Source organism: Vicia villosa, linkage group LG5 (genome assembly GCF_029867415.1).
Source record: "Vicia villosa cultivar HV-30 ecotype Madison, WI linkage group LG5, Vvil1.0, whole genome shotgun sequence".
Taxonomy (NCBI): Eukaryota; Viridiplantae; Streptophyta; class Magnoliopsida; order Fabales; family Fabaceae; genus Vicia; species Vicia villosa.
In genome coordinates, this window is record NC_081184.1 from 153,399,718 (window position 1) to 153,425,013 (window position 25,296).

Sequence of the window (25,296 nt, forward strand, 5' to 3'; positions counted from 1 at the left end):
TCTCTTAAGTTCTTTTTTTTTATCTTATTATTTTTATTCTATTGTTCCATCTTCCAATTACGTTTTTAATGTTCCTCTTCTTATGTAATCTCTAATCTCTTCTACTTTTTCTTTTCATCATTCTAATCTTTCATTTTTCTTCTATTTCATTATAATATTTTTGATATTGTTTTATGCTACTATTTTGTGTTTTTTACCACTTTTATCTCATCTTATTTTTGTATATTAAATGGAAAGTTATCCAAATATGATGAATTTTATTATTAATTGATAATGCATAAATGACTAAATACAAAATTATGTTGTCATCTATATGTGTATGTATGACTCAATAAATTTTTGGAAAAAAACTAAACCAACCCAAATCACATTGGTTTTGTTTGGTTTTATTTCAAAAGGTCAACCGAACTAAACCGAACGCCATATTTTTTTCGCTTACGGTTCGAATAATTTTTTACGTCAAAATTACACTGCAAACACCCCTACCCGTGAATACAAGATTTTTTTTATAATATAGAATTTTACCCAATTTAACCGTATACTACATCTTACCAGTAGCTAATTGTATCCTTTTATATTAGATGATGCACAGAAGTGCCATGCCTCCGTGCTTCCTGATTTAATCCAATTTTTACTGGTCTTACTTTTTCCAATTGTTCTTAGTTCATAAAAAAAAAAACTTTATTTGTGATGCGATTTTCCTAATTTATAACAATAATTCTACGACCAATCGTCACTCACTTCAATAAATTTTTTATTGATTTTTAGATGGTGAACACTCCGGTACCCTTGAGTTTAGATGGGTACCGGTACCCTCAACCAATCAAATGCTATAATTTCATGCCATGTCACTTATTTATTTTAATTTATTTTAAAATAAATAATTATTTAATAATAGTTAACACTAAAGGTACCGGTACCCAACTTGAATACATGGGTACCAAAGAATTTACCTTTTTAGATTCGTGCATTAAATTGTTGTGTTATATATACTTTCAAAAAAGATCGAGACGACAAGAATTAAATCACATTACTGAAATTAATCTCAATAAATTGTAACTCACAATAACTATATCAATATGTACTCGTCTAATGGATGACTGAACACGTACACAAAATGAGTTAATTTAAAAAGTTAATTTTAAAGTGTGGCATTTTAATACAATCATTTTAATAATGTAGCAGGACAGTAAAAACAATCTCTTGGTTCTATTTGTTTAATTCAAAACTCAATAAACTATCAAAATAAAAAGATGAAAGTTTCATAAGTTTGTGGAAACAAAGAAATTTAAATTTCATACGAGTTTTCCCTTCTCTAGTAATGAGTCCAAAATAAAAAGATGAAATGTGGTCCATGAGAATCTTAATTTATGATGGAAATGGGAAGTAGCTGAGACAATTATTGTACTTGTACATGTATTTCTCTTGGTCTCTTGGATCACAACCAAATCCTTGGCTCTCATATTCCTTGAAATGTACTTCGGAGTTGCTTGGAAAGTTTTGCTCTTCAGAATAACTTTATTTAAGTCAATTAAAACTGGGAGATATCGTAGCATAAATAAATAAAGAAGATGGAGATAAAGAGAGATATGCCATGAAAATAATATAAACATCAAACATTAAAGAGATAAGAGATAGACAGAATACACCCAAAATTTATACAAGTTCAATCTAACCACACGTTTTACAGATATTTTCAAGAGTTTTTTTTTTAGAGTTCCATTAAACACATTGGAGTTTCTTACAATATTTGTCCACGAACATTCAACAACAATTAAATAGAGTTCTTACACTAATTAAGTTCAAGAGCCAACAGATAGGGCTTTTAGAATTTTTTTTTTGAATAACCACTTTTTTAAAATTTCTTTTCAGAAATAACCAATATTTCAAAATAATTACACAAATAGCAACTTTTTTTTAAAAAAAAAAAACACGTTGTCGCCGGGGGTGGCGACAACACCTATTTTCCATTGATGTCGCCAATGGGCCTGACGACTATGTACAAAAACTGAGTGTTGTCGCCACCCCCCCGGCGACAACACCTCCCCTTTATTTTATTTTTCAAATTTTTTTATATAATTTTTTTTACCTGCATACAGTGGTCCCGGTCGCCTACTTGGGTGGCGACAACACTTATTTGTGTGTGAATTTTTGCCTATATATAGCAGCCCATTCTGCAGTCAAGAATCATTATTTTCTCCTCCAATTTTTCCATTTTCACTTCACATTATTGTTCATGTCTCGCATAAGGCCGGAGTCATGGCAACAAACATCATCCAGTCGTCCTGTGCCGGCACTGGAATACAAAAGATGTTATGGACATGTTATTTTTTCTCCAGTCAAACCCCCTATGTCGGTTACGTTTTGGAACATCCGTACCTTTAACAACCTGAAGCGGACTCTGATGTCACAGTTAGAAGGGGAATACAATCTCGGGGAAGAAATCAAAAGGATTCAGAGGCTTAGAACAAGGGTCTTGCTTATGACCGGAGAGACGATACGTTGGTGGATTGATGTGAAAACCGACCTTGATACTGAACAAATAATGGATGGAACAGATGACATTGTTTTAACCATTGTAATTTCCTAGATTTTAATTGTTTGTTGTGTTGTTGTTTTAGTCATTGTGTTATCTTTTCAAATGTTGCCTTTAGGTAAAAATTTATTTCCAGTCTTAGTTTATGTTGTTTGTCATGTGTGTTGTAACTCATCTGATTAATGAAAAAAAAATCCATTTCATTGATAAAATAAATTACAAACATCATTGAACCTAAAAACTATGTTGTGGAGCTAGATCCACGATTGGGACATTTGTTCTTATTATGTCCTACCTCACGACATATACTACACTTCCTCTGCATTTTTTCAGTGGCGTCCATTTCGGTTCTAATACGCTTGCTGTTTGGTCTACCGCTTTTATTACGGCTCATTACCTCATTGTGCCAAACTGTTTCCCCCTCGTACACAGGCCAATATGCCTCCATCGCTACCACCAGAAAGTAATTGTCGTATACGTTGAGCAACGTTGATACCTTGTAAATTTCTGATACCAATGATAATGCATCAAAGTGAGTATGTGAACAAGCTGTAATGACATGGGAGCAAGGCATGCGATAGGCTTAAAATTGGCCACAATCGCGCCAACAATCTGGGATTGAGATACGATATTGTTGTCGTGGTAGCCCCTGGTTATGGTCAATTGTTTCTTTGACACTGAAGGTGTGGCCATGAAGGTCGAACTCTGTAACTCGATGAGTGTTCCCCTTGGCAGATTCTTGTTGTACATATTTCATGCAGACATCATTGTATACCTGTTGTGTTTGTAACACTGAATTCCACCGCTTACCTCTTGTGGTGAACAAAGTTGCCATCCGAAAATATGTTGCACTAACCAAAGTAGTTACAGGTAGGTTTCGTATGCCTTTGAAAACGCCGTTCATTGATTCCACAAGATTTGTAGTCATGTGGCCCCACCTAGCCCCATCGTCATATGACCTAGTCCATCTCGCTATGTCAATGCTGTCAATCCACCTCCCCACATCTGGATTTGTCAACGCTATTTCACGGCGGTAGTATTGAAATCCAGGTTGGTTTAAGGCATACCCCGCATTCACCAAATGGTTCTTCAAAAATTTATCTTTGATCTCTCGCATAAAATTTTGTGCGAAATGCCTAATACAGTAGACATGCTTAGACGGGGGGTCATGCCAACCATTTGCCGGATTGTTGTATGCGCTGTCAATAGAAGCGTGTCTGTCCGAAATCAAACAAAGATTAGATTGTGGAGCAACTCTAGCGCGGAGATTCTTCAGAAAGAAACTCCAAGCAGCAACTGTTTCTCCTTCTACCAGAGCAAAGGGTATTGGAAAAATATTGATGTTTCCATCTTGCGAGACCGTCATCAGCAATGTTCCTTTGTATTTCCCATACAACCAGGTTCCATCAATTTGAATAATCGGCTTGCAAAAATCAAATTCGATGATGCATGGTCGAAACGCCCAGAAAAGTCTATGGAAGATTCCATTACCTTCGAGAGGGGTTCCGTCTTGGGATTGTGCCGAAAGTGTCTCCAACATAGTAACAGTCCCAGGTGAATACAATTGAAGTGCAGCCAGGTAGCGAGGAAGTTGTTAGTAGGATTCCTCCCAGTTGCCGTAGACTATTTCAATTGCCTTCTGCTTCGCTAACCAAGCCTTTTTGTACGACGGTCTATATTTGAACACAGAAACGCAGTGGGAAATAATCTTCTTCACCTTCAGTGATGGGTCAGCTTCGACGAGAGGTATTATGGTATGTCATATCATGTCATGACTTAGTTTCCGATGATCTTGCGCCATATTTGTGTTAACGCAAGTGTGGCCTTGAGAAATCGAACGTATCACCCAAGCATTAACTTTCTTCCTAAATGATGCCTTCAGCCTGTATCCACACTCCGGGTTTATGCACAAAATAGTGACTCTTTCTGGATTTTGTTCTGCTGGATGGCTTTGCAACCGGTGTGCATTGTGTTGCTGAGAAGCCAAGAGGTTGTCGTTTGTTAGATGAACAATTCGATTTGGTAAGTTCTTCTAATCATAATCTATTTTATTTATACAGGGTGCGATGTTATTTTTTTTCCAAATTGATATAGTTCTATAAGTAGGTTTCTCTCTGTTCTATGTCATCGATTAGCTTGTATTGCTGTGCTAAGTTTCTGTTTGTATCAAGAATATTTTTAGGTGTAGTTCAGAATAGAAAACAAGATTCAGTGCTTGATTAATTTTCTCCTCACTTTTATCTCTACACATCAGTTTCTATCACAAGTCACACTATTTAATAAACTATATTGAACTTCTTTGTTTTTGGTATAGTATCTGACTATTTTTTAAATTTAATCAATTATTGCTGTTACGAGTAATAATAGCCTTTATTGACTACCTCTATACGCTCTACTTAAGTTCTCATTCTCAGTTCATTTTCTGTTATAGTTTGAAAGTCAAGAGTTAATGACTCAACAATTGAAAAAATTGTACCCTACAAGAGAAAACAACATGGCCTAGAGTCAAAGGAGGAGAGGAAAGAGAGAAAGGTAATTGTATTACTTATATTACGTTTTGTGTATGATCTTGATCTTTTTCATTAGTATAATCTATTTGCCATTACTAAAAAAAACATTACTTCATAGCTTTAACCTACTTGGTGAGATAAATATGTTTCAATCTAAAAGAAAATATAAATTGAGGTTAGCCATATTAATTATGGCTTGGCTTACATGATGCGAACTTCCCTATTGTATCAGCTTGATGAAATAGAAATACTATAAAGCTATATTAAGTAGTGATACTATTTTTGTTGGGTAAACAAGAGTATCTCTGGTCAGTAACTTGCTTTGTTTTATAACTCAATATTAGATATGGCTCAGGAGTTAATAATATAAGAAAAAAATGGTATTTGTTGACACATGGTATCTAGAAGAATCATTAACTGCATTTATGATGTTTGAACATAACTTGTGACACATACTATATTTATTTTATTTATATAGTCATGAATTACATGAGTATTGGACTTTGCTGGTTATTCTATTCAGAAAATTATACCTTGTACCCCTGCTTTTATCCCAATACCCCTACCAAAAAAAATTTCGGACTAAATTACCCCTGTATAAATAGTGAAAATTACCAAAATTTTCACTTTTTCACTCATTTTCACTTATTTTCACGCTGCTGTAAGAGGGAATTTTTTAGCCCAAAAACCGGATAACCCAGCTTCCAGATTTCCGGTTCATCAGACGTTGAGAAAGTAAGTTTTTTTTTTAAAATATCTCAACCGGATAACCCAGCTACGGGATTTCCGGTTCTGATTTTTTCTATTTTACATAGCCGGATAACCCAATGATGGGGTTTCCGGTTCTTTATGTCTCAGCCGGATAACCCAACGAGGGGGTTTCCGTTTCTTATAGACCGTAGCCGGATAACCCAGCCTTTGGGTATCCGGTTCCTTTTTTTTTTGTTTTTTTTTTTGTTTTTTTTTTGTTTTTTTTTTAATATCATTTTATTTAATTGTTAACCATTTTATTTTTTGTTTTTTAGTGGTTCGAAGAAGAGGAGGTGCGATCGACGGAATGCGTCAAAGAGGAAGACAACGTCGAGAGGCAGATGGCGAGGGAGCTGCTCCTGAGGTTGATCCGCAACATCCGGCATTTCCCGGAGGACCTACGGATACATCATTATTGGTTAGATATCAGATCTCTATCAGTCAAGATTACTTGAGGACAATTATCCTGCTTGATAAACAACTGTTTCAACTTATCCATTACCCAACAAAAAGTCTCTGTCTGCTCAGATTCCATATAGGCAAATGCAACAGCAAATGTTAATTTAGTTGATGTCATACCAACTATTTCAAACAACGGTTGCCTGTACTTGTTTGTCTTGTATGTGCAGTCCATAATCAATACAATAGGAAACATATTCAACAACTTCACTGAATCTGGATGTGCCCAAAAAATATCTCTCACAACTTCTGACTCATCCTTTTTCCTACTCCAGTAAACATAACCTGATTCTTCAACCAACTTGAGCAATTGTTGCATTTCTGTTCTAGGACCCCTTATGTCTTTTTGTATCTTACTCTTATGTTTGTATATTTGCGTGATCCGAGTGACATTCTCCGGGTCACGCTCTTGCAATGACAATAATATGTGTCTTGGTGGAACATGGCGTTTTGTCAAATCAACAATATGTTGCTTATCATCTGTATTTAGTCGACTTACGAAAGCATGACCTTCAAATCTATCAGGTAAGCCGTGGTTGTGTACTCCGCATTTTACATCGATCTTCCATCCAGAACCATCTTTCGACGGTGTTGACCTGATTTTGAAAGGACAACCACATCTCTTACTAGCACTTTGGGTTTCGCTATCTGTTTTTTTGTATTTTCCACCTCTATCACAACCAAATATTAATTTATCACTTCTTCCTCGCTTGCCTGTTTTGATATCTGAACGAGCTATTATAACTGTTACTTTATTCCTGATTCCAACGTCCTTAATCCAACTGATCGCCTCTTCTCTTGTAGCAAATTTTTGACCAGTTACAAAAACATCAGTTGTATCCACACATGTTTAAGCTACATCGCATTTCTTCAAAGGAGGATCCACACCTAAATATATATAATTAATTTAGTTTAATATATAATTAAAAAAAATAAAAAGTTAAAATAAAGTAATTTAAAAAAAAAAGGAAAAAATTAAAAAAAACAAGAACCGGAATACCCACAAAGGGGATATCCGGTTGGGAAAACTTGAAATGTAACAAACCGGAATACCCATACATGGGATATCCGGTTGGGAAAAATTGAAATAAAACAAACCGGAATACCCATCCCTGGGATATCCGGTTGATAAAGGTTTTAAAAAAACAAACCGGAAGACTTCATGTCTGGTTATCCGGTTCTGACGAGGTACCAATCTCCCTTTCTCCTCTTACCGTCCGTACAAACAGTAACAATGAAAAAAAAAATCAAAAATTAAAAATTAAAAGTAAAAAAGGATAAAATTGGAATTTTTAAAAAATTGTCGGGGTATTGGAATAAACGTAGGGGTACAGGGTATAATTTTCTTCTATTCACATGCTGGATATTCACATACTATATTTATTTTATTTAGATAGTCATGAATAACGCTGAACCATAGTGACAAACAAAAGCCAGACTTCTAAATAAATAATTAAGTAAATTTAAAGTAAGAGATAGTTTTTTATTTATCTTTCGATTTTTGATATATTCTTGGTATGTTGCAGATGATTCTTGTTTAATGCTACTAGTACTCCTTTACAACTGTTGAATTATATTTGAGTATGATGTAAAGGATCAACTGTTGTTCTTGTAAGTTGAAGTACAAATTTGAACTTATTTCCGGTACCGACCAGAGCTATTGATTTTGAAATTTCAAGGTTGGTAATACTTTATGTCTTAAACATGTTCCTATTGCTTAAGTATTAAAATAGATTACTATACAACAAAGCAAACACTGTTAGGAATAATTTTTATGATTTAATTTAATGCCACGTGTTTGCACGTAGAGACTTTTGTTCTCTCTAATGTGTCCAAAAGAGGGACTATTGTAGGCATCCAATGATTTAACTCTATATGCATTAATTTCGGAACATATGCATGGATCGTAGTTGGATGAGAGCTAATCGATTAAGTGCTGAGTACGAACATGGAGTGATGGAATTTCTGCAGTTTTGCAACTTAATGTAAATTTTTAAAGAATAACTCTTTCTTGTTTTTTACGTATTGCAGGTATTCGATGATCCTACAGAATTGACACAAGAAGATTTGTATGATTTGCGACTGTGTTGGGCAAAATGTTTCTTTGAGTTATATAAAGAATAACTTTATGTTTCTCGTGGATGCATGTTGGTTTTTCAAGTGCGCGAAAGGACTTAAATGGTTGGATATTTGTTGTGTTATTATTTTGTAGTAGTAAATCGTGTGTAAACATTTCTTATCATTTTGTACACTTGTGTATCCTAGATTAATACTTTTGTATATTTTGACGAATATATATATATATATATATATATATATATATATATATATATATATATATATGCATCTTAGCAATTTGGTGCAATTAAATGTGGTATATGTGCTGTGGGAAAAATATGCAAAATAGCGACCTAACTTTGGTCTGCTTGGTATTTAAATTACAGGTTAAAATAGGAAAAAATAGGAAAAACAGCCATTATATACTTAAAAGCAGTAAACATATTACATCGGGCATTATTAAAACCGATGTAAAAGCAGGTCTATTACATCGGGCAAAGCTGAAAACCGATGTAAGAACTATCTATTACATCAGGTGTGGATGAAAAGCGATGTAAAATATGGCGCATAATTTTATAATAAAAATTACATTATTTTTTACATCAGACATCTGATTCAACCGATGTGGTATATTAATTTTTCACATCGGGCCTTGAACCGATGTAAAATGTCCCAGAGTTATTACATCGCCTGGCTTTACATCGGGCCCAGAACCGATGTAAAAAGTACTTTTCGCCCGATGTAAAAAGTAGTTTCTGCACTAGTGAGTTTAATTCAAAACTCAATAAACTATCAAAATAAAAAGATGAAAGTTTCATAAGTTTGTGGAAACAAAGAAATTTAAATTTCATACGAGTTTTCCCTTCTCTAGTAATGAGTCCAAAATAAAAAGATGAAATGTGGTCCATGAGAATCTTAATTTATGATGGAAATGGGAAGTAGCTGAGACAATTATTGTACTTGTACATGTATTTCTCTTGGTCTCTTGGATCACAACCAAATCCTTGGCTCTCATATTCCTTGAAATGTACTTCGGAGTTGCTTGGAAAGTTTTGCTCTTCAGAATAACTTTATTTAAGTCAATTAAAACTGGGAGATATCGTAGCATAAATAAATAAAGAAGATGGAGATAAAGAGAGATATGCCATGAAAATAATATAAACATCAAACATTAAAGAGATAAGAGATAGACAGAATACACCCAAAATTTATACAAGTTCAATCTAACCACACGTTTTACAGATATTTTCAAGAGTTTTTTTTTTAGAGTTCCATTAAACACATTGGAGTTTCTTACAATATTTGTCCACGAACATTCAACAACAATTAAATAGAGTTCTTACACTAATTAAGTTCAAGAGCCAACAGATAGGGCTTTTAGAATTTTTTTTTTGAATAACCACTTTTTTAAAATTTCTTTTCAGAAATAACCAATATTTCAAAATAATTACACAAATAGCAACTTTTTTTTAAAAAAAAAAACACGTTGTCGCCGGGGGGTGGCGACAACACCTATTTTCCATTGATGTCGCCAATGGGCCTGACGACTATGTACAAAAACTGAGTGTTGTCGCCACCCCCCCGGCGACAACACCTCCCCTTTATTTTATTTTTCAAATTTTTTTATATAATTTTTTTTACCTGCATACAGTGGTCCCGGTCGCCTACTTGGGTGGCGACAACACTTATTTGTGTGTGAATTTTTGCCTATATATAGCAGCCCATTCTGCAGTCAAGAATCATTATTTTCTCCTCCAATTTTTCCATTTTCACTTCACATTATTGTTCATGTCTCGCATAAGGCCGGAGTCATGGCAACAAACATCATCCAGTCGTCCTGTGCCGGCACTGGAATACAAAAGATGTTATGGACATGTTATTTTTTCTCCAGTCAAACCCCCTATGTCGGTTACGTTTTGGAACATCCGTACCTTTAACAACCTGAAGCGGACTCTGATGTCACAGTTAGAAGGGGAATACAATCTCGGGGAAGAAATCAAAAGGATTCAGAGGCTTAGAACAAGGGTCTTGCTTATGACCGGAGAGACGATACGTTGGTGGATTGATGTGAAAACCGACCTTGATACTGAACAAATAATGGATGGAACAGATGACATTGTTTTAACCATTGTAATTTCCTAGATTTTAATTGTTTGTTGTGTTGTTGTTTTAGTCATTGTGTTATCTTTTCAAATGTTGCCTTTAGGTAAAAATTTATTTCCAGTCCTAGTTTATGTTGTTTGTCATGTGTGTTGTAACTCATCTGATTAATGAAAAAAAAATCCATTTCATTGATAAAATAAATTACAAACATCATTGAACCTAAAAACTATGTTGTGGAGCTAGATCCACGATTGGGACATTTGTTCTTATTATGTCCTACCTCACGACATATACTACACTTCCTCTGCATTTTTTCAGTGGCGTCCATTTCGGTTCTAATACGCTTGCTGTTTGGTCTACCGCTTTTATTACGGCTCATTACCTCATTGTGCCAAACTGTTTCCCCCTCGTACACAGGCCAATATGCCTCCATCGCTACCACCAGAAAGTAATTGTCGTATACGTTGAGCAACGTTGATACCTTGTAAATTTCTGATACCAATGATAATGCATCAAAGTGAGTATGTGAACAAGCTGTAATGACATGGGAGCAAGGCATGCGATAGGCTTAAAATTGGCCACAATCGCGCCAACAATCTGGGATTGAGATACGATATTGTTGTCGTGGTAGCCCCTGGTTATGGTCAATTGTTTCTTTGACACTGAAGGTGTGGCCATGAAGGTCGAACTCTGTAACTCGATGAGTGTTCCCCTTGGCAGATTCTTGTTGTACATATTTCATGCAGACATCGTTGTATACCTGTTGTGTTTGTAACACTGAATTCCACCGCTTACCTCTTGTGGTGAACAAAGTTGCCATCCGAAAATATGTTGCACTAACCAAAGTAGTTACAGGTAGGTTTCGTATGCCTTTGAAAACGCCGTTCATTGATTCCACAAGATTTGTAGTCATGTGGCCCCACCTAGCCCCATCGTCATATGACCTAGTCCATCTCGCTATGTCAATGCTGTCAATCCACCTCCCCACATCTGGATTTGTCAACGCTATTTCACGGCGGTAGTATTGAAATCCAGGTTGGTTTAAGGCATACCCCGCATTCACCAAATGGTTCTTCAAAAATTTATCTTTGATCTCTCGCATAAAATTTTGTGCGAAATGCCTAATACAGTAGACATGCTTAGACGGGGGGTCATGCCAACCATTTGCCGGATTGTTGTATGCGCTGTCAATAGAAGCGTGTCTGTCCGAAATCAAACAAAGATTAGATTGTGGAGCAACTCTAGCGCGGAGATTCTTCAGAAAGAAACTCCAAGCAGCAACTGTTTCTCCTTCTACCAGAGCAAAGGGTATTGGAAAAATATTGATGTTTCCATCTTGCGAGACCGTCATCAGCAATGTTCCTTTGTATTTCCCATACAACCAGGTTCCATCAATTTGAATAATCGGCTTGCAAAAATCAAATTCGATGATGCATGGTCGAAACGCCCAGAAAAGTCTATGGAAGATTCCATTACCTTCGAGAGGGGTTCCGTCTTGGGATTGTGCCGAAAGTGTCTCCAACATAGTAACAGTCCCAGGTGAATACAATTGAAGTGCAGCCAGGTAGCGAGGAAGTTGTTAGTAGGATTCCTCCCAGTTGCCGTAGACTATTTCAATTGCCTTCTGCTTCGCTAACCAAGCCTTTTTGTACGACGGTCTATATTTGAACACAGAAACGCAGTGGGAAATAATCTTCTTCACCTTCAGTGATGGGTCAGCTTCGACGAGAGGTATTATGGTATGTCATATCATGTCATGACTTAGTTTCCGATGATCTTGCGCCATATTTGTGTTAACGCAAGTGTGGCCTTGAGAAATCGAACGTATCACCCAAGCATTAACTTTCTTCCTAAATGATGCCTTCAGCCTGTATCCACACTCCGGGTTTATGCACAAAATAGTGACTCTTTCTGGATTTGAGCGATCAGCTTTGAAATCAACACAGTTTGCTAAGTGCCAGTTTTTTAAAGCTAGCATACAATCGTCCTTCGAACGAAATGTGTCACCCTCTTTTAACTCCTCGTCTGACCTCATATATGGGTTGTAGGACATATCAGACAATGGCTCATCCTCCCCCAAATTAAGTGTTGTGAAGTGCGCAGGAGGTGAATATGCATGCGCATCAGGTACTGGAACTTGTTCTTCATCTTCGGAATCACAGTTCACCAACTCATCAACCACATCTTCTACTTCAGTTTCTTCATCGACGACATCTTCGGGTTGTTGTTCGTCATCAACAACGGGATCAATAACCTGTGACTGCATATTTTGCGACGAAACAATTTGTTCAACCACTATGTACAGCTCCAGATAATCATAACCATAATACTCATGGTTAAGGAACATGTTTTGAACCTCTATGTCAGTTTGTATCTGTGATTGATAAAACTTGACCGAGTTGTTAGGTTGAACGTATGGTTGTTGGTAAAATATTTGAGAGACTGGTTCTCTAATTTTGGACTCGATTTTCTTTTTTAGATACGAGAAATCCGCTTTTCTATTTAGAGCAAAACATGTGGAGTTAGTGTTTTAAATAGAAAACCGTTTGTGTCGCAGTGGTAAGTCTCACCATTCATGTGAACCCGAACTTTGTATTGCGAGGTGGATGCCATACTTTTGAATGAAGAAATATTTGTGATAAGTATTTATGAGAAATATTTGTGATACGTATTTGTGAACGAAGAAATACTTTTGTGTCAAATCATTTGTGAGAAGTGGTTCATATATAATACATGCAAGACATTAGGTAGTTGCAATAATACATGCAAGAATCAACCTTGACAAGACTTATGCATGCCATCTGCGTACACCTAGGGAATCTCTTACACACCTAGCCTTACACTTTTCCATGCATGCAGACTAGCCCATGCATGTGACACCTACGCATTGAGGAAGGCGCCAAGGGGGGTGGCGACAACATTAAATTTAAAGAGTAGTCTTCAGTTTTGTATAATAAAAATTTTAGTTTCTCTTAATTAACATTCTCTTTTATGACATAATAGAGATTCAAATTATTATATTATAATATTTAAATTTTCTTTTATATTGATACAAATTTTATTTTCCTATTATTCTAACTTTCTATCTATTTTAACTTTTTGTCTAATTATCTTTTATTGGATGATTTAAATGAGAGGAAGGTCATAATTTTGTGTTACAATATTGTAGCTTGCTTGAAAGTTCTATGATATAATCGATCATGTAGCCACATAAGTAAATGTTTTTAACTCTAATACATGCAAGACATTAGGTAGTTGCAATAATACATGCAAGAATCAACCTTGACAATACTTATGCATGCCATCTGCGTACACCTAGGGAATCTCTTACACACCTAGCCTTACACTTTTGTATGCATCAAGGTATCCCTGACCCCCCCGAGTATTTGGAACCTTGGCATCTGCAAAAGGTCAGCCAACAGTGGTACGTGAAAAATGGAAGACATTCGCTAAAGAGTTGCGTAAAATATGGGCTCGTCGTTCCACCACTGTCCTAGATTTTTCTGTGGCGCCGGCCGAAATGAAACCAACGGCTGAATATGTCAATTGGTACAGAACGGTCACAAATCCCGAAATATTTGTGTCTGACCCTTTCTATTTGGCAGACCCGCGAGCATAACCCCCATATTTCCAACAACAACAACCACAAATTTTTCAACAACAACAAAATTTCCAACAACAACAACCGCCAAATTTCCAACAACAACAACAACCACCACCAAATTTTCAACAAAATCCCCAACAATACTACCAACAACAACCACCACCACATTACCAACAACAACCAATAAACCAACAACAACCAATAAACCAACAACAACCAATTTACCAACAACAAACTCAACCCCACCACCTACGCTTCCAAGAACTCAATGTGGCGGCCTCTTCTAGATCACCACCACTTACCTCCGACATGGGCATACAAGAAGAATACCCGCCATACAGTTCATTCAACCAACAAACATCACAATACCCCAACCAACCATCGAACTTCAACACACCACCACAACCATTGTATTTTAACCAACCTGGTTCCACCACCAACTACCAAAGACCAGACTTAGAGGCCGCACCCACCAGGAGAAATTTCAACCCACCAAAACACTCCTTTAAAGGCGTCGCGGGAACCCGACTATCCTATAGCGGAAATTCTAGAGGTCAAGGACGGCTGATAGATTTTGTCGACCCGGAGTGCATTGAGGGGCCGTCGACCCAAACGCAAGAGGAATCAAATAGAGGGGGCGTCGTAGGAATAGGGGGCACTACCAAATTGTGAGCCGTCTACACGAGTTATTAGACCTCCTGGGTGCGGATCGTACCAAGGTCCGCGCTATGGTCGTTAGAAATTTTATTATTATGATTAATGTAATTGTACTTTTTTATTAATGTATTTGTACTTTTTTTATTATTATGATTAATGTAATGGTACTTTTTTTATTATAAATTACTTGTTTTTTTATTTTTATTATTTTTCTAACTAACAAGTAAAAAAATAATAAGTAAAAAATTTTATTAGTAAAAAAAATAATATAAAAAATTTGGAAAAATAAATAAAGGGGAGGTGTTGTCGCCAGGGGGTGGCGACAACACTCAGTTTTTGTACATAGTCGTCAGGCCCATTTGCGACATCAATGGAAAATAGGTGTTGTCGCCACCCCCCTGACGACAACGTGTTTTTTTTTAAAATTTGCTATTTGTGTAATTATTTTGAAATATTGGTTATTTCTGAAAAAAATTTAAAAAAAGTTGTTATTCAAAAAAAAATCGGGCTTTTACAAAGTCTTTACTTATGAATCTTCAAGTAGAGCTTTTATACAGATCAAGATCAAGATCAAGATCCTATTACTAAAGTTTTTATACAAGTCAAGCTCAATAACCTAAACTAAACTTGTATACATGTGTACCTAGCAACCTTTTGACCTTTTACAAAATAACTATACAAAAGAATCACACTCTTGGATACAGCTAATTAAAGCACAACACTAATTACAACATAAACACTTAAAGGACTTTTTGATATTTTATTACTGCAATAACTCTTTTGAAAAGAAAATATGAAAACAGAGAGAGTAGAAGAAAAGAAAGATAGAAGGATTTCTATTTAGAAATTCAGTGTAAAATAAAATGAGGAGAAACCTTTTTTATATAGAAAAAGAATTTGACTAAAAAAGAATATGGTTCATGAGCCACTTTAATGACTTAATCAATTAACCTTAGATGGTAATCAATTAAGGTAATATCTCAATCCACCTCTTCATACTCTTAAGCACCTGGCACAATTACGTTAACGCTCCCTGTTTCCGGAGATACATATGAAGAAGCACCTTTTTTGTTCAAAATTTATTTTTTCCGGAGCTGCATCTACGGAAGTAGTTTAAAATGGTAAACATTGGGAAGAATTCAACTTAATTCAGTACAGGGAAACTTCCGTAGATGTAGCTACAAAACATCCTAAAAACATAATGTTCCGTAGATGTACCTACGGAACCTTCTGCTATAGTTTAAACTTTCACTTCAAAACTCCAAATTTTTCGTGCAACACAATAATACATCAAAATGTAGTACATCAAAATAGTCATATACATCAATGTTATATAGTACATCAAAATAATACGTCATATGCATCATCCAAATAGTCATATGTCTTTAAATAATAAAAAAATCATACATAAATGTAAACAAAATACATACATCAAAATAAACAGCACAGTCACTACTGTGTGTCGAACAACATCTGCATCCCCTCCTTTGCCTCTATCTGCCTGCGGGTCAAGCCGAGAGGAGCGGAGACAAAAGGGTGGTGGGGTATCGTCTAACAGTAGCCGAACTATCGCATGACGCGCTCCAAAAGATATGGAACGGTGATGGTTAAACTGCATGCCAACCATCCAAAGAATAATGCAATATCATCAAACGGGCGCGTCTCACGGTGAGAAGCGTAGCAGTCGTAGCGGGTGTCCTTGGCAACCATGCAATCCAAATATACTCTATAAGGCTCTACCGCCTAGTACCCTCTGAGGGGGGTGAAGGCACAAACACGTGGCCAGGCCTCGATGTACTCTTGCACAGCTCCCCAGCTAATGATCATCGGGAAGTGTTGTAATATCTACCTCTAAAAATAAAAAAACATCGGAATCAAACATTATCACGAATATAGAATGAAAAGTAGTGGAAAAAAATAGAAGGATATAAGACTGTTACAACTCATAGTGAACAGCTGCCTGCGACAGTCTTGGTCTTCCACAAGCATCCCTCTTCGAATCTTGAATAGCTGTATGCCAGCGTTGCCGCCCCCAATTGTACTAATGGATTTGTGCGGTATCCAAAAAGTATCTGAGGTAAGCGACATTCGTATAGGTGGAGCTCGTGTCCAGAAACAGTTGAGTGTCGATCAAATATAAAAAGTAACACCTAAGCACATGTTGTCTCTCCATCTCAGTTGGGTCACCATCAGCCTATCGTGCCACATTTAGCGCATCAGTACATCTCTACATCAGGAAGGAAAACCTCACGCGAGTGTCGCGGGTCTTATCCACCTCCTCAAGCGTATATAATGGATCAACCCCAAGCTCATCAACTTGAATCTCTCTCGCTTCCTCCTTCGTCATCCTACTGTGACGGAGGAGATCACACCTAATAGGTATATGTAACAGACATGAGACATTATCTAATGTAATAGTAACCTCACCTTAAGGTAGATGGAAGGAGGACGTCTCAAGGTGCCATCTCACCTACATTGTCTCTAAACTATGTTTCTACACTATCTAACGATTTATATTCCTAAAAGTGTATTCTAACTCTATTACGGGAATACTCAAAAATAACTTGGAAACTCGAAAACTTACCGATTAAATTGAACTTCGAACAAGTTGGAGTGTGTTGATTGTTGATGTTGATATTCCATGTCGAGCTCGAGAGAAAAAAACAACTTTGGTGGAAGGAAGATTTTTGAGGTTGAGAGAGTTTGAGAGAATTTTGTGAATGAGGGAGGAGAAAAGTCTGGCGCGATTTTAACATCAAATGTTTTCGTAGATACATGACAGGAAAACTTCCGTAGGTGCATCTACGGAACAAACCAACGTTAAGTAAAAAAGGTGCGCCCAGAAATATATCTACGGAAATATGTGGTATTTTTGAAAACGCACATGATGTCTAAGAACCCCAAAGGGTGGGATAAGCGATTCTCTCAATTAAGAGTTTTTAAAATTTGGCAACCATACCAAAAAAAAAAAAAAACTAAAACAACTATATGATTTAATCAATTAAAAACTTTTTTAATTGACTAAGAGGTCATTTTCAATTTTCCCTAATCGATTAGGCAGTGTGAAAATTTTCCTAATTGATAAGAAATACTTCTTAATAAATTCAATACAAGTCTTGATAGATTTTCAAGAATTTTTATGAAATAAGAGAGGGTTTGAAAAACTTTTAAGTGTGCGTGTGTGATTGTCTCAGTACTTCAAGAGTTATTTTTGACCTTTTATATTTTAGTTGACCAATCTAAGACGTTAAGTGTAGGATCATGCGAGTTTTCACCTTTTCACAACATAAGAACTTCAAGTTCCCTTGCTTTATATAACGATGAGTTAACACTTCAATTAAAGAATGAGATCAAAAATTTATTTGATTATTCAAAATAATACCTCCCTAGTTGTCAAGATGTGATCATCATGAAGGAAATCTTTATAGAGGTTTCATATTCAACAAGGTAGAAATTGTTAAGTATGACTCATATAAGACAAAGAGGAGCACAATATGTGAAATTTCAAACGGGTCTTAGCTCCAACTTATTGTTATGGGCAAGTGAATGAAGGTTGTAGAGGAAGTAGGCTCCGTCGTACAGTTTAGGAGTATTATTGAAAAGTGAGTCGTATTATTATATATATTGTTTGTAACGCTTTAACATAAATTATTAGACATAAAGGTAAACTATAATTGTTCTAAAGTTGTATAGTTAAGCACCATTGACCGAACTGTGTTAATAAAGATCGATTGTATTTACTGTTTTTACTTTTATTTCTCTTTAATCTTCGAATTAATTATCATTCAATGAAACAAAAACACGATACGAGTATCCAATACGATACATATACAATATGTTTAAGATACTTATATAAAAATTAAAATTAAATATTTAGTCAAATCATAGTCAAACATAACCAAACTCATAACATAAATTTTAACATATTACTATATTATTGAAATATTAATGTAATAACTCATGATAATAAGATCACTTTTAAGTGGAAAAATGTAAAATAATGAAGAAGAAAGTAATGTTGCCAAGGAAGAGACTACAAGATATAACATTAAAACTATATTTTTTTTCTATAAATAAAAGTAATGATACATAAAAAGAAAATTATAATTAATATAAATTGAATTTAAAATATTAAAAGTTAATTACAAAAATATTAGAAATAAAAACATTCTTAAAAAATGACAAGCTTTTAGACGGAATTAAATAGGATACTGGAGAAATCAGAAAGGGATGAAGAGTCATTAAAAAAAATGAATTTACTAAAAATTAAAAAGTCACTTATATGAATTTATAGTATTTGAGGCGTATCGCTGTCATATAAAAGAAAAATTATAAATTTTTTAAAATAAATAAATTCGAATACTTATTCAATATGTATCGAATATGATTCGGCAGAATTTTTAAAATATCAGTTTTCATCTTGTCTAACAACTAATAAATTTATATCACTTCTACTCAAATAGGTCTTTTTCTCGAAATCGTCTCAAGATGATACGTATGAAAGAGTTGGGCTCAAAAAAAAAAAAAAAATTCTCATGTCAGTTGCTTTTAGATTGAACCTATTGGCCAAATTTTGTTTCGGGGTATTCAGGATGTAGATGATTAGAATTGCGTGCTTTGTGACTGCTAACCGAAGACGACGTGACTTGCAACATTTTAGCCTAATTGTGGTATTCAATTGTTAGCTCATTATGGTGGGAGTTTGCGATATCACATGTCTTAGGCAGTTTATTCTCGTTCATTTGTTCTTTTGGAAGCGTTTGCCACCTAACTAACATAAAACTATTTGGTTTTAATTTACTATTTTTTAGTGGCGGTTGATTTAGAAATTATAAAATAATAGTATTAATTTTTTAATAAAATAATAAGTATTAAATATTGATAGATGGAATAAAGATTTTTTTAAAATGGATTTTAAGTAATTTTACAAAGTCTCGTCATAGCTTTTTCGAGTGAATAGATTAATTCCTCTAAGCTGATATTCTAAATTTAATGCCGTACCCATTCGTCGTACAGGACTCTTGGGTGGAAAAGTACCAAATACGTACACCAACAATAATTTGTAAAAAGAAAGTATTTTATTTGGGTGTATTTGTAAGTATTTTTTTTAAATATGTACCTACAGTTTAATAAATAATATTTTTTATTACTATATAAATATTTATTTTGATTTCTAATATTTTGATTTGGAATATAGTAAATTATGAAAGATTTTCCCTTGCATATTTTTGGTTAAATATTATCATTTTAAGACATTTAATTGTATATTCTAAAATTAAAAATTTTTAAAATTAAATTTGATTTTAGTTTTCAAATTTAAAAATTCAAAATGAATTTCATTTTTTTTGATAGAAACATGTTACATCTAAAGATAATGTAGCTGTATCAGTACATGTATCCATGCAACATATTGTAGGGTACATAATAATCTCTTCCTTTCCTTATATGTTATAGTATGCTTTATGAAGTTAGTTTAAATGAGTGTATAATTACGACATTTGGATTCCAAGTGCATCATCTCCATGCATGTGCATTTTTCCATCTCTTCAAAACATTCTGGTCCTGGATATTTTTACCATTTTCAAATGACTGGTAAAATCTGTAATTATATTGAGCAACGCCATTGCAACATTCAGTATCAAGTATTCAACCAGATCTGTTACTATATCACACAATGCTTTGTATCGAACATTTATACATGGTTATAACAGATCATCAACAAAATCACAAGCATAACAAGGAATGAAAGAAATAACATTTGCTCGTCTACAACTTGCTAAATCACGATGCAACAAGAATGAACCAATCACACAGCCCTTTTCACAACCTGTCCTCTTATACATATACATACTGATATCCGCCCAACCCTTATATATATCGAAAAATGAAGGATTCATTTGAATGAAACCATTGGAGGCAGAAAAATATAATATACATATACAAATAACACATACACATATAATATCTTCTTGTGCTAGAAACTGTGATAATGCATCATATACTGTACCTCCTATACATGACTGCATTATTTCTTGTCTGTTGTAACGCCGACAACAACATTGCTCACCTGTTACATGCCAAACTCTTTTAAGTTTTAAATAAATCTTGCTAGGCTCAAGCAAAATGCAATGGAAAAGACATAAAAAGTATAAATGAAAAGAAATAATAATTACCAATTTTCCACTCGAATCAACAGACATTGGATTTTCTACCACCACAGTTTGGCTCTGAGATTGGGGCATTGACTGCAGGTGGTGAAATAGAATCGCATGTGATTATCAGAACAGAAAACAGCCGTGCTATCTTTTATATGAATAATCAACAAAATCAAAATTAGAAATAAAAGCATACTGTTGAAGTAGAAGGTAATGTTCCGAAGTTGGTTGTCCCCTGAGGTCTATTAGCAGGAACTTGAACCCTTCCGTTGGACATCTATAAAAGAAAGGAAAGAGTATGAAAAAATTAAATCAGAAAAATAAAACAATAAGAAAACAAATACGCATATTTACACCAAATAGAAGTTCAAAGGCTTAAACGAGAACGAAAAACTCAACTTATATTTTACTATATCAAACCCTTTAAAATGTGTCGATTGTAGATTGAGATTCCAGAGTTACCCTAGGGCATATTAGTGGGGTTTTAAGGCCTTATCCTCCATCTAATCTTATTTTTTTAAGTTGGATCACAATCTCTGATAACAGGCAAGTGATTACCTTAATGACCATGTGATAGGTCTACCAGTTCTAACACCATGTTATTACAATAAGTAGAACGATGAGAACATGAATGGGTTAACTGATAAAATGAAGACTAATAAGTAATACCAGAAAACTTGAATATATCTCCAAAAAAAATCTATGGATGAAAACACAGATTATAAGTAATAAAATATAAATACATATATGTAACACATCTTGCTTAAGACATAGAATTAGTTACAAAGTAGCTATAGAATTAACTTGGTGGTTGTAGTAGTAAAGGTTTGGGGAATTGAACAGTAGCTCAGTTAAAGAAAAGGTTGTCCTTTGTTGAAGGGAAACCCTTGGGGTCCTTTTTCTAATCAGATTTCAACACTCATAAACAGATTCATTCTTTTCTTTCTTTCATACTAGTCATTAATTTTTGTATGTGAGTTTGTAACACGCCCACATACCAGATTTGTTTAGTCATTCCCTTATTTCTCTTGAGGTATGTCTACTTTTGACAAGATGGGGAAAAACTAGTTTTGCAGAAGCTAACCAACAACCAAAAGTCTTAGTGAGTGTTTGGATTGACGGTGGACATAATTGATTTTGACATAATCGAGTTTGATAAAATTGATTTTAACAAAAATAAAGTTTAGTATAATTGATTTATGTTTTGATACATTTATGTAAAAGTGAATTGAACAATAAATTCCAGTGTAAAAATCACATTTAAACTCAGAAGCTACAAATTCTAGCTTCAAGCAGAATAAATTCTGGAGGCAAAATCAATTCTACTTTAGAAAAACCAAACACCTCAAAATCACTCCATAATCAATTCTACACCTCTAGAATTGCTTTTAGCTCTTCTAGAACTGCTTTTGTATAGAATATAAAAAAGGGGAAATGTGAAATTAGTCATAAGTGGTGGGAAGAGAAAGGGGGTGTGAAATTAGTCATACAGTTTCCTTCTCTTTTGTATGTGTATTGTTCTTCCTTTTTCCAAGCAACCAGGATCAGTTCCTATAACTCAATCAATCCTAAATTTCTAGAACTTAATTATCACAAAAGGATTATGAGCAAGGAAACAAAAGGAAAATGATAACATGTAAAAAATGATTATTTGAATGAAATAATGAAGTTAAGAATTACATGACTGCATGAAGTCACCTTAGTTAACATTAAAATGGAGCCCGGATCATGGGATCAAAAAATTGCTTGAATTTTGTATCAAAACATTTAAAGCAATGTAGAGAATAAAATGTAAAAGCCTATATTAACAAAATTCTGTCAATACTTACATTATTGATATTAGTAATATAGTGACAAACAGCACATTTGACTGAAGGCGATCCATAAGGATACATGAGTGTTGTCCGGCAGTTAGCGCAGGGAACATGGGCGACTTGATTAGATACTGGTTAATGCAAACACATAGATCATCAACGAAAAATGAATAAACAACTAATTGAATAATAAGCATACATCAATAAACAACTAATTGAATAATAAGCATACGAACGATGGCACAATATAAAATGGAATTCTTTATTGGAATGATATGAAGAAAACAGAACCAGTTAAAGCAAAACTACATAAGTACCCAACATCTTGCAGTGTGATCAAATAAGATTCTGTGCATACAAGGTCCTTACGGTAGAGTTTTGAAGACTAATAAAATGAATAGCACTCATCAAGACACTCTGTCACCAAGATTAAAATAGGCCTAATGAAGAAGACACGGAGGCTTTATTTATTTCAAATAGAATTTGTTCCTAGGTGTAGCGGGGAATCTGATAATTATTTTCCATATAACTTGCTTGAAAACAAAATTCACAAAAAGTATATCCTTTCAAAGCTATACAAAAAATTAGTCAGAGTTTTCCCTGGAACTTGAGATAGAGGGAGCTTTATAGCACCAGGCTGTTTTTACCTGTTTTAATAAAAGGAAAATATTACAAAGTAAGAAAATTTGTCTCCAAATTTACAAAAAAGTTAGCAACGTTTTTCGTTTGAAAACAAAGCCATGAAATATTCTCATAATATTTCCTCTTTCTGCTTCACTAGTGCTCCTTTAATGGTCTCCAGGTTTCAACATACATTTACCAGCATAGGAGGCTGGCTGCCATCTTTTTTGAAAAGCCTTTCAGCAAAACTCAACCTCATTTCAGTCATTGGAGCCAGTGGGTTTGCAGGATTTGATCCCAACCCAACACTATAGATATATTAGGTTTTCTTTAGATAAAATCTTACTGTTATTAGCTTCATTAGCTTTGCAGAAAAGGATAAGGAATTAGACATAATAACTACTTTTCCATTATTAATCTAATGTTCTTAGAAGCCATCTAACCAAGACTAAGGACCCATCCTTTTTGGCGTAAATAATCCTCCTAAGTAATCAAACCACAATTCACAACATCGATGTGAACATCGGTAACAGCCAAACCGCATTTAGCAAAGCTAATACAAACACTGTCAATGATCACAAAAACCAAGAGCAACATAAAAAAAAAATCACATTTAAAAGTCATTCTAATCCAAGAATAGAAAAGAGGCTGCATCATCTATAAACCATAGGTGAGAAACCACCATGCCCTTGGGTCCAACAATCAAACCCTTCACTACAGCTTATCCAAATACAGTTCAAAACACACACTCAAGTGTAAACAAGAAATAATGACCTCAATGTACTCCCTGATAACCCCTACACGAGGATTTGGTAATACCATTCACTATAACCATATTCAATAATCAACCAATCCAACAAAACATCACAATTACAAAATACAAAATTTATAATATGAAGCAGAATAAATATATGACAAATTGGTTAAGGGTTCATTAGCAATACTAACTTAACTAACACACTAAGCATCACCTATATAGCAAGTAAACAAATATACATTACCTGGAGCAAGGTTTACAGTGTGACAACAAGAACATCTCACACTCGTAGCTCCCCGTGTGTACATTAGCAATGTCCTACAGCCTCCGCAATAAAGCTGAGACATATCCATCCCTGCAAGAGCATCATTATCGTAAACATCCCAAGAATCAACTTAGTTTCTAACAACCCATAACCATCTAACCTAGTAGGCTGCACAAATTATATCTAACTTAAACTCCCAAATTTGTTCCAAATCAAATCATTAGCAAATAAATACTCTAATTAGTGAAAGACGCGAGAAGCACTAACATGATATGCAATAACAAAAAGAACCTTACCAGGTGGAGGGACAGGGGAAATTGTGTTGCACAATGCACAACAAACATTGGTTGCCCCTCTAGGGTACAGCAGCATGTTCCTACAACCATTACACACAATTTGGCTCTGCATAGCTACAAGTTTTTTTTAAAAAAAAAACACCATCACCATAAAACCTCAACCAACCAAAAAACAATTTAGTCAAACATATTAATATTGTGATTGAAACAAAAAGAGTGTCGGCACAAAATAACATAAATTCTGCAGCGAAATTCCAATTACTCAATTCGGCAAAACCGTAAATCAAAATGCCTAATCCAAATCCAAATAAAAACAAAAAATGTTCAATTCCCAAAGCGTATAATAAAACAAACCCAGAAAATAAAAATAAAAGAAAATTAAAAACAAAGGATCTACCCATACCTGTGATTCCTGGACCGTGTTCTGCGATAAGCGATTCAGAGAACGAAGTCAAACAAGAAAAAAAATTGTATTTTTGTTGATTGGTTTTTTTAGGGAGAAAACGTGAATATGGGTAAAGGAAGAGAAAATTGAATTGAATGAGAATTGGGAATGGATTGTTGTGTTGGAGAGAAGGAAGATGAAGATGAAAATTGAGGATTGAAGATTGAAGAAAGGGAAAAGGTAAACTGAACCCTGTCTTCCTTGCGACTTCTGCTATCAATATTTTCCTCCCATCTTCCTCTACTCCGTCATCCTGCAGTCATTTG

At 34.7% G+C, this 25,296-nt stretch overlaps 1 protein-coding gene and 1 long non-coding RNA gene across 3 annotated transcripts; one reads left to right on the forward strand and one right to left on the reverse strand.

Moving 5' to 3' along the window:
- The first annotated feature begins 4,467 nt into the window (after positions 1 to 4,467).
- LOC131607836 (uncharacterized) lies at positions 4,468 to 8,538 on the forward strand. Its single transcript, XR_009285420.1, has 3 exons — positions 4,468 to 4,558; positions 4,968 to 5,068; positions 8,287 to 8,538. It is a non-coding gene; the product is annotated as an uncharacterized LOC131607836 (long non-coding RNA).
- Positions 8,539 to 20,320: 11,782 nt separating this feature from the next.
- On the reverse strand, positions 20,321 to 25,296 carry LOC131603286 (protein LSD1-like). Of its 2 annotated transcripts, none has more exons than XM_058875590.1 (7): positions 24,989 to 25,296; positions 24,586 to 24,665; positions 24,269 to 24,379; positions 22,662 to 22,777; positions 21,029 to 21,109; positions 20,851 to 20,922; positions 20,321 to 20,744 (listed from the first exon to the last, which is right to left on the reverse strand). In XM_058875590.1, exons 2-7 carry the CDS (start codon positions 24,659 to 24,661, stop codon positions 20,703 to 20,705), a joined length of 498 nt encoding a protein of 165 aa, XP_058731573.1. In that variant the 5' UTR covers positions 24,662 to 24,665; positions 24,989 to 25,296; the 3' UTR covers positions 20,321 to 20,702. The 2 variants fall into 2 exon arrangements, with proteins under 2 accessions (XP_058731573.1, XP_058731572.1); XM_058875589.1 differs by having other exon boundaries at positions 24,586 to 24,699.